At 33.1% G+C, this 12,135-nt stretch overlaps 2 protein-coding genes across 2 annotated transcripts in view; both read left to right on the top strand.

Annotated features, from left to right (window-relative positions):
* The window catches only part of LOC107570406 (collagen alpha-1(XXIV) chain-like), a 14,816-nt gene extending 14,496 nt beyond the window's left edge, over positions 1 to 320 (top strand). The window contains exon 15 of the mRNA XM_016256638.1: positions 309 to 320. Coding sequence (XP_016112124.1) covers positions 309 to 320 — 12 coding nt within the window. The remainder of the gene's footprint in view (positions 1 to 308) is intronic.
* A 792-nt stretch (positions 321 to 1,112) lies between these two features.
* The window catches only part of col24a1 (collagen type XXIV alpha 1), a 19,924-nt gene continuing 8,901 nt past the window's right edge, over positions 1,113 to 12,135 (top strand). Inside the window, exons 1-11 of the mRNA XM_016256642.1 lie at positions 1,113 to 1,214; positions 1,559 to 1,666; positions 3,397 to 3,450; positions 3,948 to 4,010; positions 4,105 to 4,158; positions 4,262 to 4,297; positions 6,527 to 6,562; positions 6,768 to 6,794; positions 8,000 to 8,059; positions 8,169 to 8,337; positions 10,626 to 10,735. Coding sequence (XP_016112128.1) covers positions 1,565 to 1,666; positions 3,397 to 3,450; positions 3,948 to 4,010; positions 4,105 to 4,158; positions 4,262 to 4,297; positions 6,527 to 6,562; positions 6,768 to 6,794; positions 8,000 to 8,059; positions 8,169 to 8,337; positions 10,626 to 10,735 — 711 coding nt within the window. The 5' untranslated portion in view covers positions 1,113 to 1,214; positions 1,559 to 1,564. The remainder of the gene's footprint in view (positions 1,215 to 1,558; positions 1,667 to 3,396; positions 3,451 to 3,947; positions 4,011 to 4,104; positions 4,159 to 4,261; positions 4,298 to 6,526; positions 6,563 to 6,767; positions 6,795 to 7,999; positions 8,060 to 8,168; positions 8,338 to 10,625; positions 10,736 to 12,135) is intronic.

The raw sequence follows: 12,135 nt of genomic DNA, 5'->3' as shown, positions 1-12,135 counted from the left end.
TATATATATAATATATATATATATATATATATATATACATATGAAGAGTTCATTTGCAAAAACCGATAACTACCGATAAACCGATAAAAATTTTTTATTGCACATTCCAAGTAATGTCAATGAAACTGCAATTGGGTTGTTTTGATTAATAATAATAACTTAAATACAGATAATTTACAAAATTAAAGTTCATTGAAAGTTTTTTTTTTTACATATTAAAAGTTTGTTTTATAGCAAAAGCAGATAACTCCACATTTCCTGTTTTAGAGTTAAAAAAAACACTGGCTTAATCTTTGTAATCTCCTCAGATGACGATGTAGACGCCTGACAAACGTTGTTGTTGTTGTGATCATAAACTGTATGGATGTGATTACACGCAGTACACAGAGCTTTTCCCTCACCATTGTAACGCGCTGCTTTTGCAAGCTTCCGTGAAAAAGTTTCAGCTTTTATTTTCCTTCTTCACCCTGAAGAAGATATCACAGGTTCATCAAGTTCGTCGAAATTATCCATCCTCGATCACTTTTAGTCAGCTTGGATGAAACTCCTCTCAGCTAGCACGTCTTTTCAAAGTGAACGTAGCCTTGTCACCTGCTGATTCGCTAAAATGGACTTCAAAGAATCCAGTGTTGTTTTATAGTGGTATTTTATAGTGTCTCTCTCACTATTTCTTTCTGTAAACATCATTCGATTAAAGCTGTGTGTTTCATTCGGTCCGTCTCTGTGTTTGACGTTACACTCATAAGCTCTTACAGACGAATCCCAGAGCCAGCGCTGTTATTCATCAGTTCATTCTCATTCCGGCTCTTTTTATGTGTTTATTCTCCACAATGAAAACCTTGTCTTGGTTTTGGCACATTAAAGCGTGTGAGGAAATTCATCTGACCGACATGCAAAGCCATCGATCAGTTCAGTTTGTGTTTTATCTGTCATTTAACGGCTGATGTCAAATTATAGCTTGGAGCTTGCGTTTACTCTTCACGCAATATGAATTGACGCTTATGCATGTTTTGTGCAAAATGTTTTACAGGAATTGTGTTGAGCAATGTTTTAGATTCTATACTCAGCTCTGATTGGCTGCTGCTTTGATTGACGCGTGTGTGCAGGGTCAGCGCGGCGATACCGGTCTGGAAGGGAGGGCGGGACTTCCTGGCCCGCGGAGCGAGCTTGGACTTCCCGGTGTCGTCGGAGAGAGAGGGCCAACGGGGTCAAAGGTCAAAAACCTCAAATTCTTCCTTTGGTTTCTTTGTATTACTTTGATAATGTATTATATACGACAACATGTGCAGCACACACAATATATACTACAGCAGGGGTGCCCAAACTCGGTCCTGGAGGGCCGGTGTCCTGCAGAGTTTAGCTCCAACTTGCCTCAACACACTTGCCTTCAAGTTTCTAGTTTGTCTAGTAAGAGCTTGATTAGCTGGTTCAGGTGTGTTTAATTGGGGTTGGAGCTAAACTCTTCAGGACACCGGCCCTCCAGGACCGAATTTGGGCACCCCTGTTCTACAGTATGCAGTACGCATTACTTTGCACCCTTGACCTTTGACCTCTGCAGGGCGAGATGGGTTTACCGGGCGACGGAGGACCGGCGGGTGCTAAAGGCATGGAGGGGGCGGTGGGAGACCAAGGCGTGAAGGGAGAGCAAGGTGCCAAAGGAGAACCAGTGAGTGTCGTCATTTATGTATTTACTCAACCTCCCATCAGCCATCATTATCTGACCGTCACATCGTTTAGGCCACAATTACTGAAAGGTACCATGGTATTACCATGCTTTACCATGAGATGTAACTGTAGTATGGTGTATATAGCATGAAAATATCATGGTTGCATGCTAGATTATGTGTGGTTATTATAGTTAACTAAAACTAAAACCATTTATTTTTGTTATTTGAAATAAAATAAACATTAACTGAAATAAAATGTATAAATTATTTTAATATTTTTAATTTTATCTTTATTTTTTGTGTCCAAAGCAACATTTTCCTTTAGTTTACAGTCTAAAATAACTAAAACTTAAATAAAAATTAATAAATCCCATATGGACATATTAAAATAAATCAATCAATCAAAATAATAATAACAACAATAATAAAAATGACAAAAATACACAAAAACGTACTAAGACTTTAACTAAAATTAAACTGAAAATGAAAAGAAAAGAAAAAATCGAATTCAAAATATTAATAAATACTATCATAGTAAATTAGTAATATTAAACTAGCACTGTATCACTGTACCGTTGTCTCACAATAATGCTTTTTTTAAGCCATGTAAAGTTCAGCCAATAATGTGCAAATGTGCAAGATCATGTTTGTGTGCTTTGAGGGAAACTCAAAGGTATAAAAAAAAGTTTTGTAAAGTTTCATAAATAAATGTATAAAGTCTTGTGAAGAATTTTTGTTAAGAGTATACATTTTTCTAGTTATGCTAGAAATTGCTCTTTTTGTGAACAAATATAAAAAATATTTGAATATTTAAGTATATATGTTTAAAAATGTAAAATTATAAATATATATTTTTTTAATTTATTAAATATGTAATAATTGTTCAAATATATGATGAGGAAGAATTGCTTGAAATTGAATCAGACTGTTATTTTAATTTGGTTTTAATCCAATTTAATTTTAAAACTGCGTATGAATGTGGTTAACCAAAACTAAAACCAGAAAAAAACATTTTTGTTGCTTGAAACAAAATAGATTTTAAAATAACATTTTCATTATGTTTATCTTGAAGTACTAAAATAAATAATACTAAATAAATAGAAAGAAACTTTACACATATAAAAAAAATTACTAAAACTAACTCAAATTAAAGTGAAAACAGAAAATGGAAATATAAAATCTAATTCAAAATATTAACAAAAACTGTAACTGTATACATATATCAACGATACTAAAATAACAGCTGAATCTGATTGAACCTGATATCATGTGAATTATTTATTTATTTTTCTACCAAAAGAATTGTTCATCTGACTCCGTTCTTGTGACGGATTATCATAAATCCAGGGGTTTTTTCCTGGAGTTGGTCTAAAAGTCAGCGGGTCTCTTATGTAAGAGGTTGAATGATGGTAAGCAGATCGTTGAGTGAACATGAGACAAATGAGCTGCTCCACTTTCTTACGTAACTCAGGAAAACACAATAAAGGCCGAAAGCGAGCTGGAATTCCGAGCGTCCGGAGCGGGAATATCATCTTACAGGCCGTGTATGAATGAATGAACATGTGCGACTGTGGATATTGACTTAGAATTATAGGCACTTGAAGATGAAAGTCAGTGAAATCATGCCAGAAACACAGACAGGATCAGCCCAGAATAAAGAGGGAAAAGTGTGAGTACATGAAGTTGTTGAAGTCTGGATGGTGAGCCAGTTTTCTGTTTTTTCCTGCAGGGTGAGGTGGGAGACGCAGGCATGCTGGGACTCCAGGGGTTTCCGGGACCCAAGGTTAGTGTTCAACATTAAAGGTCCCATATTGTCAAAACTGAATTAAATTTAAAATAAAATGCAATTAAAATTATTTAATATAATTTAAATTATATTTTAATTATTTAATTAGACTTATTTATCCATCTATTAAAAAAAATTTTTTATTATTTAAATTATTTCTTTAATTTACTGTAATCTACACACAAATAAATATTAATACATATATGTATATTAGCTTGTATTGGCTTAAAATGTATTGTTTTTAAATTATGTATTTATTTTTTGTTTTTTATAATAACAAAATGGAGATCACTAATGTACCCATGTGATTTGTTGTTTGTTACTTCTATGAGTATTTCTGTTACTAAAATTACTCCACAATGTATAATATTCACGTATACCTCATTTCACAAGTTCACAAACTCGAGACGCACTTCATACTGTCTAAATAACGAATCGCTCTTTCAGTCAGCGTCTGAAAATAGATGTTAAGTGCATCTTTCTCTGTGTTTCAGGGTCCGAACGGAGATCTAGGATTCACTGGTATTCCTGGACTCAAAGGGCCGGCGGGAGTTCTGGTCAGTCTCGTCTCGTCTCGTCTCTAAATACATGTGAATGTAAGCATCTGCTGTCATCTAACGCGTCTCAGTCGTGTCTCTGCGTGTGTTTCAGGGTTTCTCTGGTCCTGTCGGTCCGGTGGGAATGATCGGTCCGCTGGGGAAGCCTGTAAGTATTTCATTTCTGTGTTTATGACATGCTTGTTACTGCTGGACTTACAATCCGGCGCCTGATGAATGTCAGATAACGGATGTGTTCGATGCTTTCTCAGGGTGCCAGAGGACCTAAAGGAAGCCGTGGAGAGATGGTAAGATGCGCTCGTCATATTTCACAGCACTGTGTTTAGTCTGCTGCCAGATCACAAAGCTCTTCATCATCAGGAGCTTTTCCGCTCCTCTAATGAAATATCCGCTTGTTCTTGTGTAACGGTTGTGTAACAGCGTCTGTATAAACTCCTCGCACGGAACAGAGAGGATAAACCGTCTGACATCAGCTCGTACGCAGTGATGGGCTGCAGTACCTGCGGCGACCTGTGGAGGCGCCAGCGCTCCGTCACACACCACACAGCATCCGCTTGAACTCAGACCAGTGCTGTTTTACTAAAGCAATAATCCCCGTGAAGCCGTGGTTTACAGTGAATTTATAACAGCTAAGGGGCGTTGTTAGGCACGACAAAAAAAACCCTTAGCGGTTATAAATTCACTGTAAACCATGGCTTCACGGGGATTATTGCTTTTATAAAACGGTTATTCCATATACGTAGTAAGGTTTCACAGAATAAAGCAGAGCAAATAAAGTGTAATGATATTAATAAAAACAGTATTCTTCCACCAAACAATGTAGCTCCTCAGAAACAGTTGTGGTTGCTACAAAGTTTTTGCCGAGCAACACACAAACGTTAACAAAGGTGTGTATTTATAGAGTAATTTACAACAGCTTTGAACGCGGCTCAGCCAATCAGAATCAAGGACCGAAACTCTCCGTTTTATAATACCAATGAGATACTATTATGGTTTTGGGAATATTTTTAGTTAGATTTTATTTTTCTATTTTCTGTTTTTACTTTAATTGTAGTTTAAATGTTGTTGTGCGTTTTTTTTTATTAGTTTTTGTTATATATATACAGTATATACATATGACGGATATACATATATATATAAATCTTTTATTTCAGTTTTAGTTATTTTAGTATTTCAAGTTAAACTAAATGAAAATGAGAAATGTTGCCTTGGCAACTTGAGAAGTTCAAATTTTTTATTTTATTTCAGTTAACCTTTATTTTGTTTCAAGTAATGGATTTTTTTAATATATATATATATATATAGTTTTAGTTTTATTTAATGATAATAACCCTGATCAGAGCTCAGATATTCTTTACTTAAAGGGACAGTGCATACAAAACTAAAACTGTGGTCATTCACAATTACTTTATATTGTTTTGAAGCTGTAAATGTTTTTTGTCTTTTTTGTTGTGCATATGATGAAACATTGTGGATGATGATTTATACAGACAGTCTGCAAAAATAACACCATAAGCAGCATAAAAGACATCCATGCATGATATTTTACATCTGAAATCATATGATAGCTCTGAGTGAGGAAGTAAATCGTGACAGAATTGTCTTTTTTTTCTTTTTTTTTGGTAAACTATTTATTTTTGCATTTAATTTTGGAATCCAAATGATTTTGGATAATGTTTGCTCCAGTGTTATTTTATTATGATTGATATGTTTTTATACTTATATTAATATTTTAAATTGGCTTTTGTTTTTATATTTTATATTTTCATAAAAAAAATTTTTTTTATAATTTTAAGTGCTTTTGACATTTTTATTACTGTTTTTTTCTTTTTTAAATATTACTATTTATGTTTTATTTTTAGTTCAGTTTTAGTTTTAATTCAGTGTTAGGTTTAATTTATTTCCGTCTGTTTCAATTTTATTTGGTTTTTAATCTAAATTTTATATTTTATTTAATTTCAGCTGTATTTAAATTAACTATTTTCATTAAAAAAAAAAAAGTATCATTTTAAGTGCTTTTGACATTTTTATTACTGTTTTTTTCTTTTTTAAATATTACTATTTATGTTTTATTTTTAGTTCAGTTTTAGTTTTAATTCAGTGTTAGGTTTAATTTATTTCCGTCTGTTTCAATTTTATTTGGTTTTTAATCTAAATTTTATATTTTATTTAATTTCAGCTGTATTTAAATTAACTAAAATATTTTTTAATAGTTTGGTTTATTTTCAGAAAAAAACCCTCATCATGACACTAGTTTAGGCCGCATATTATTTTATCAAGTCATATTGTGATGTTACTTGATTTATTGCATTTCTGATTTGGAAATACAAAATGTATAAGCGTAAGCATAACATTTCCAAACCAGAAAGTCAATAATCTCATTCAGATATCGTCTGAGTTTCATCTGAGGTTACAGCAGGAGGACTGAAGCTCTAGATAAACCGTTTGCTTGTAAGTTTGGATAAATGTTGTAGATAAATGACTGAATGGAAATGTTTGATGATCTCTTTGCACAGGGGCCTCAGGGGCCGCAGGGCAGTCCAGGGCCACAGGTACTTTACACATTATCACACTACAGAATAGTAAAAAATATAATCATTTTTAACGTTGATTCTGTATTAATAAGAATGTTTGTTTTTTTTATTCATGCATTTGTTAAGGCCTAACCATAGCTTTATAATTTGGCTACAGACATGCATTAGGGTTAGTGTATTATATGATAAAATATGAATGTTTATATTCTGTGTTTTTTGACAGGGGCCTCCAGGTTTACCCGGCCCATCGGTAAGATCATCTTACTCACAGCTCACTGTAATTGTGTAATTGCACTCGTTAAACATATGCACGTGTTATTATTTTGCATTTACATTCATGCATTTGGCAGAAACTTTTATCTAATGCATCAAGAAGTTTTGTGCCATTTTCCAGTGCAAATATCTAAACATTCTTAAATCTTGAGAAACAAAATGACTTGTATTTAGTTCTGTTTACTGAAAAAACGTTCTGAAAGTGAAGTGACTTTATGCTTAAATCAAGAACAAATATCTGCCAATGGAGTCTGAAAAATAAACTTAGTTTAAAGGGAAAACAAAGTTTATTGTTCTTACCCCATTTTTTTTTCTTGTTTTAAGAATAAAGTCACTTAATTATGATACATTTTTCATAAAACAAGACTCAATATCTTCTGTCATTTTGTTTCTCATGTAAATGTATATTGATTTAAAGGAACAGTTCACCCAAAAATGAAAATTTGCTGAAAATGTTCTCACCCTCAGGCCATCCAAGATTAGGATGAGTTTGTTTCTTCATCAGGTTTGGAGAAATGTAGCATTGCATCAGTGTCTCAGCAATGGATGCTCTGCAGTGAATGGGTGCCGTCAGAACGAGAGTCTGATAAAAACATCACAATAATCCACAGCACTCCAGTCCATCAGTTAACATCTGGAGAAGACAAAAGCTGAAACTAATCCAGCATTAAGAAGTTTTTTAACTAAAATAGATTGAGTCTATAATCCATAATAGTGTTTCCTCCAGTGAGTCAGTGTTCTGGTGTGAATCAGGAGAGAAATCTGCACAGATCAAGCAGCGTTTAAACAGCTTGAAACAAACATGTAGCTGGATTTTGATGTGAGAGACAACAGCAGATGCACTTTTTCACTGGAGGAAGCATTATTATGGATTATGGACTCATATTTTAGTTTAAAACGTCTTAATGCTGGTTTTGTTTCAGCGTTTGTCTTCTCCAGATGTTAACTGATGGACTGGAGTGCTGTGGATTATTGTGATGTTTTTATCAGTCTCTCATTCTGACGGCACCCATTCACTGCAGAGCATCCATTGCTGAGACACTGATGCAATCATGTTAAGTAAACCTGACCTTTGTAATCTTCAAGGACACATACTACTGGAATATAAAAGATGTGCTGGAAGGTTCTTTGAGGTTGTTTCTTTGTCGTCTGAGTGATACTCATCTTTTTCTCGTCTCACAGATACGCGTCAGTATGGACGTCCAAGCGCTGATGGAGTCCAGTGCACCTCTAGAGCTGGAGGTGAAGACTTTTAGATTGCTTCCTGAAAGTTGTGCACTCGTGAAGAACAACTAAAAATCTGCAAAGCGCTTTCATTGTATTCTTGCTGAGATGTTTTCTCTGCTCTCAGAGTTACCAGAACACAGACGCGTCTCAAACCGAGCGGAGCGCTGAGATCTTCAGGACGCTGCGGTATCTGAGCAGCGTCATCGACAGCATGAAAACGCCGCTGGGAACGAGAGAAAACCCGGCCCGCTTCTGCAGAGACCTGCTGGACTGCAGACACACGATGAGCGACGGTGTGTTTAAACTAACCTCCACCTCTCTGACTCCAAGCTGTGCTATTTCAGAGTCATTGAGATACTAGTTTTTTTTAACTCTTTCCCCGCCATTGACAAGTTATCTCGTCTTTTAAAGGAGACATATTATGCCCCTTTTTACAATATGTAATATAAGTCTCTGGTGTCCCCAGAATGTGTCTGTGAAGTTTCAGCTCAAAATACCCCACAGATCATTTATTCTATCATTTTGAAAGTGCCTATTTTGAGTGGAAGCAGAAACATGCTGTTTTTCGGGCCTGTCTCTTTAAATGCAAATGAGCTGCTGCTCCCTGCCCCCTTTTCCTTTACAGCTCTTATCTGCTAAAAACATCTGTTTTGGTTCTGATTATCATGTTTATCTCGCTGAAATCATGCTTTTTAAAGCATATAAATGAAAACTGCATAATGTTACGGAGTAAACTGTTGATCCAGGAATAAGTCTGTGCAAGCTTTGGAGGCGTTGATGGAAGCGATTTACTGGATTTATACTTTGATAATCGTACTGAATATCATCCAGATGTAGTTTTTGATAAAAATGTGATTTTCTCACCTTTTTGCTCAAAATTATGCATTTTTATGAAACCTACCTATATTCAAGTGTTGATAAAGAAAAGACTGCTTTAGGCTAGAATAAAACTGTTTTTTTTGTTTAAAAGTAGAGGCTCTGATCTTTATTTTGGTGTATTGCATATTCAAATATTCATACAGCAAAATATACTGGAGGCCATCAAATTTGAGTGAAAATCATCAAAATCGCTGACAGGTGGCTGGCAACTTTTAAAAAAAATGCTGGCGGGGAAAGAGTTAATAGTTGATAGTGGGTTTTTTTTACATTAATTTTATTTATTTATGGTTTTTATTTTAATTTGAATGAATGTTTTAGTTTTTTTGTTGTTGTTTTTTTTTGGTTTGGTTTTTAATATTTTATATATATATATATATATATATATATATAGTTTTTATTAATTTTTTATTATTTTAGTACAACAAATTAAATGAAAATGAGAAGTATTGCCTCGGCAACTAGCTGAAATAAAATAAGTTTAGGGTTTTTATATTTTATTATTTTATTTCAGTTTAACTTTATTTTTCAAGTCAGAAAAATGTTTTTGTTGTTGTTGTTTTTGGGGTTTTTTTGTGTGGATTTAGTTTTAATTAATAATAATAACCCTCGAAGGCACCTCGTTGTACAATACAATATATATCTCCAATATATGCTAAGATATTTACAGTAATTATGACAAAGCGGCTTGTTTTCAAACTTTTTTCATTAAGAGAATCTGGGATTATTGATATATTCAATGAATTAACTAAGATTAATTTCATGATTCCAAAAGTTTCAAGAAATATACAGTATGTGACCCTGTCTGTGAAATCCAGACTAAAGTCTCAAAATCTAATTATGAGATAAGCATCGCAGTTTGATTTCAACCATTAATTTCACTATGATTTCAGTCTTTGACATGGCCTTACTCACTCAATATTAAAGATATAAAGGTTATATTTTCACAGAATGTTCTACATCTTTATGAAGGATGATTTTATGTAGAAAACAGTAAATCACAAAAAAATGACTTTAGCTGGGTTTTCACAGGCAGGGCTTCCATAAAAATAGTTATTAAGCGGGGAAAAATAAACGTTTTCTTTTAGCCTTTTAATTTAGATTTTTATAAACTACCGTTTAAAAGTTTGGAATAATTAAGTTTATATATATATATATATATATAATAAATAAGTCTCTTCTGCTCACCAAGGCTGCATTTATTTTATCAAAAATATAGTAAAATTTGTGAAATATTATTACTAATTAAAACAGCTGTTTTCTATGTGAATCTCTGTTAAACTGTAATGTATTTCTGTGATGCGCAGCTGTATTTTCAGCATCATTACTGCAGTCTTCAGTGTCACATGATCTTCAGAAATCAGTATAATATGCTGATCTGCTGCTCAAGAAACATTTCTGATTATTAGCAATGACGAAAACAAATATTTTAGTGGAAACCGTGATGCATTGTATTTTTCAGGATTCACAGATGAACAGAAAGTTCAGAAGAACAGCATTTATTTGAAATAGAAATCTACTGTAACATTATAAATGTCTTTACTGGCACTTTTGATCAGTTTAATGCACCCTTGTAAAAAAAGTTTTTTTAATTGTACTTCCCTCAAACCTTTGAATGGTCGTGTATCACGGTTTCATTGAATCGTTCACTCATTTCTTTCTGCAGCTCACTGACTGAGTGTTTTGCTGTATCTGTGTTGATCAGGGTTGTTCTGGATCGATCCAAATCTGGGCTGCAGGTCTGACGCCATCCAGGTGTTCTGTAACTTCACCGCAGCTGGACAGACCTGCTTGAACCCCGTTACAACAGAGAAGGTACTGTGATATATATATAACATTACTAGTACTGTACATACAGCTGATACATGCATCTAAACACTTGATTAGAACCAGGGTTACTATCGAAAACTAAAACTAAAACCATTAAAAAACACTTTTGTTACTTGCAATAAAATAAATATGAACTGAAATAAGATAGAATATTCAAATATTTTTATTTCAGCTAGTTGCAAAGACAACATTTGATGTACTAAATCATTTAAACTAAAATGAAATAAAAATTCGTTAAACTATAAAACTATAATGACAAACAAAAACAAAAAATACTAACAATTTTATCAAAAACTAAAATGAAAACAAAAAGTATGATTTTTAGACATAGTCGTAACTAAAAGCATTAAAAAAATGTCATTATTTGAAATAAAATAAACATTAACTGAAATAAAATATTAAAAAATAAACTTATTTTATTTCAACTAGTTGCCAAAGTAACATTTCTCATTTTAATTTAGTTTAAGTTGCAGTAGTAAAATAACTCAAACTAAAAACATATATATATATATACACACACTAAAAAAAACAAAATTACTAAAACATTAAGAAAAATGTAAATGAAAACATAAAATATAATAGTATCTCAATGATACTAAATTAAAACTCTCCATAACTAAAACTAAAATCATAAAAGTATGACTTAAATAAAATAAAAAAATCATTAGCTGCAATAAAATAAAATGTAAAAAATAAACTTATTTTATTTCAACTTTTTTCATTTACATTTAGTTTCATTTGAAATGCTAAAGTAACCAAAACTAAAATCTTTTTATAGACATATTTTTAAAAAAATGCCAAAAATAATAAAATGACCACTACTCACAACTAAAATTATTATAAAAACACAAATGTAGAAAATAAAATACTAAAATAACACTATTAAATGCACACAGTTTATTTTGTGAAGTCGCTGTGTGAAGATATGCAGTGTTTATGATGAACTCGTTTTATTTGGTAATGCTGGTCATTTAATGGCATTATTTCCGCGAAGCTGTAAAAGTTAAAAACGAGTCCAGATGTACGACACATTTCTGCAGCGACTGTCAACATGACTGTGCAAACAGGATTCGAGCGGGTTCATGCAATTACGAGCAAACTGAAGGGAAAATAAATGAGTGTTTGATGTCAAGCAGCGATATCGCATTTCCTCTAAAGGCAAATCTGATTTGAATTAAAAGCTGATTTCCTGTAAGTCTGATCATTTGTCAGCTTCAACCGCAAACTTACAGTTGCCAAAACGCAGAAATGTTGATTATCTAAACACGGGGTTTAAGAAGCCGGATGTTTGACTTCACAGGCCGCGTTTGATGTCGGGAAAGTCCAGATGAAGTTCTTACACTTACTGAGCGCCATGGCGACCCAGACCGTTTCCCTCCACTGCT

The sequence above is a fragment of the Sinocyclocheilus grahami genome, unplaced genomic scaffold (assembly GCF_001515645.1).
Source record: "Sinocyclocheilus grahami isolate Dianchi unplaced genomic scaffold, SAMN03320097.WGS_v1.1 scaffold1454.1, whole genome shotgun sequence".
In the NCBI taxonomy this organism is placed as follows: Eukaryota; Metazoa; Chordata; class Actinopteri; order Cypriniformes; family Cyprinidae; genus Sinocyclocheilus; species Sinocyclocheilus grahami.
This window is presented reverse-complemented; position numbering and strand designations above follow the sequence as displayed.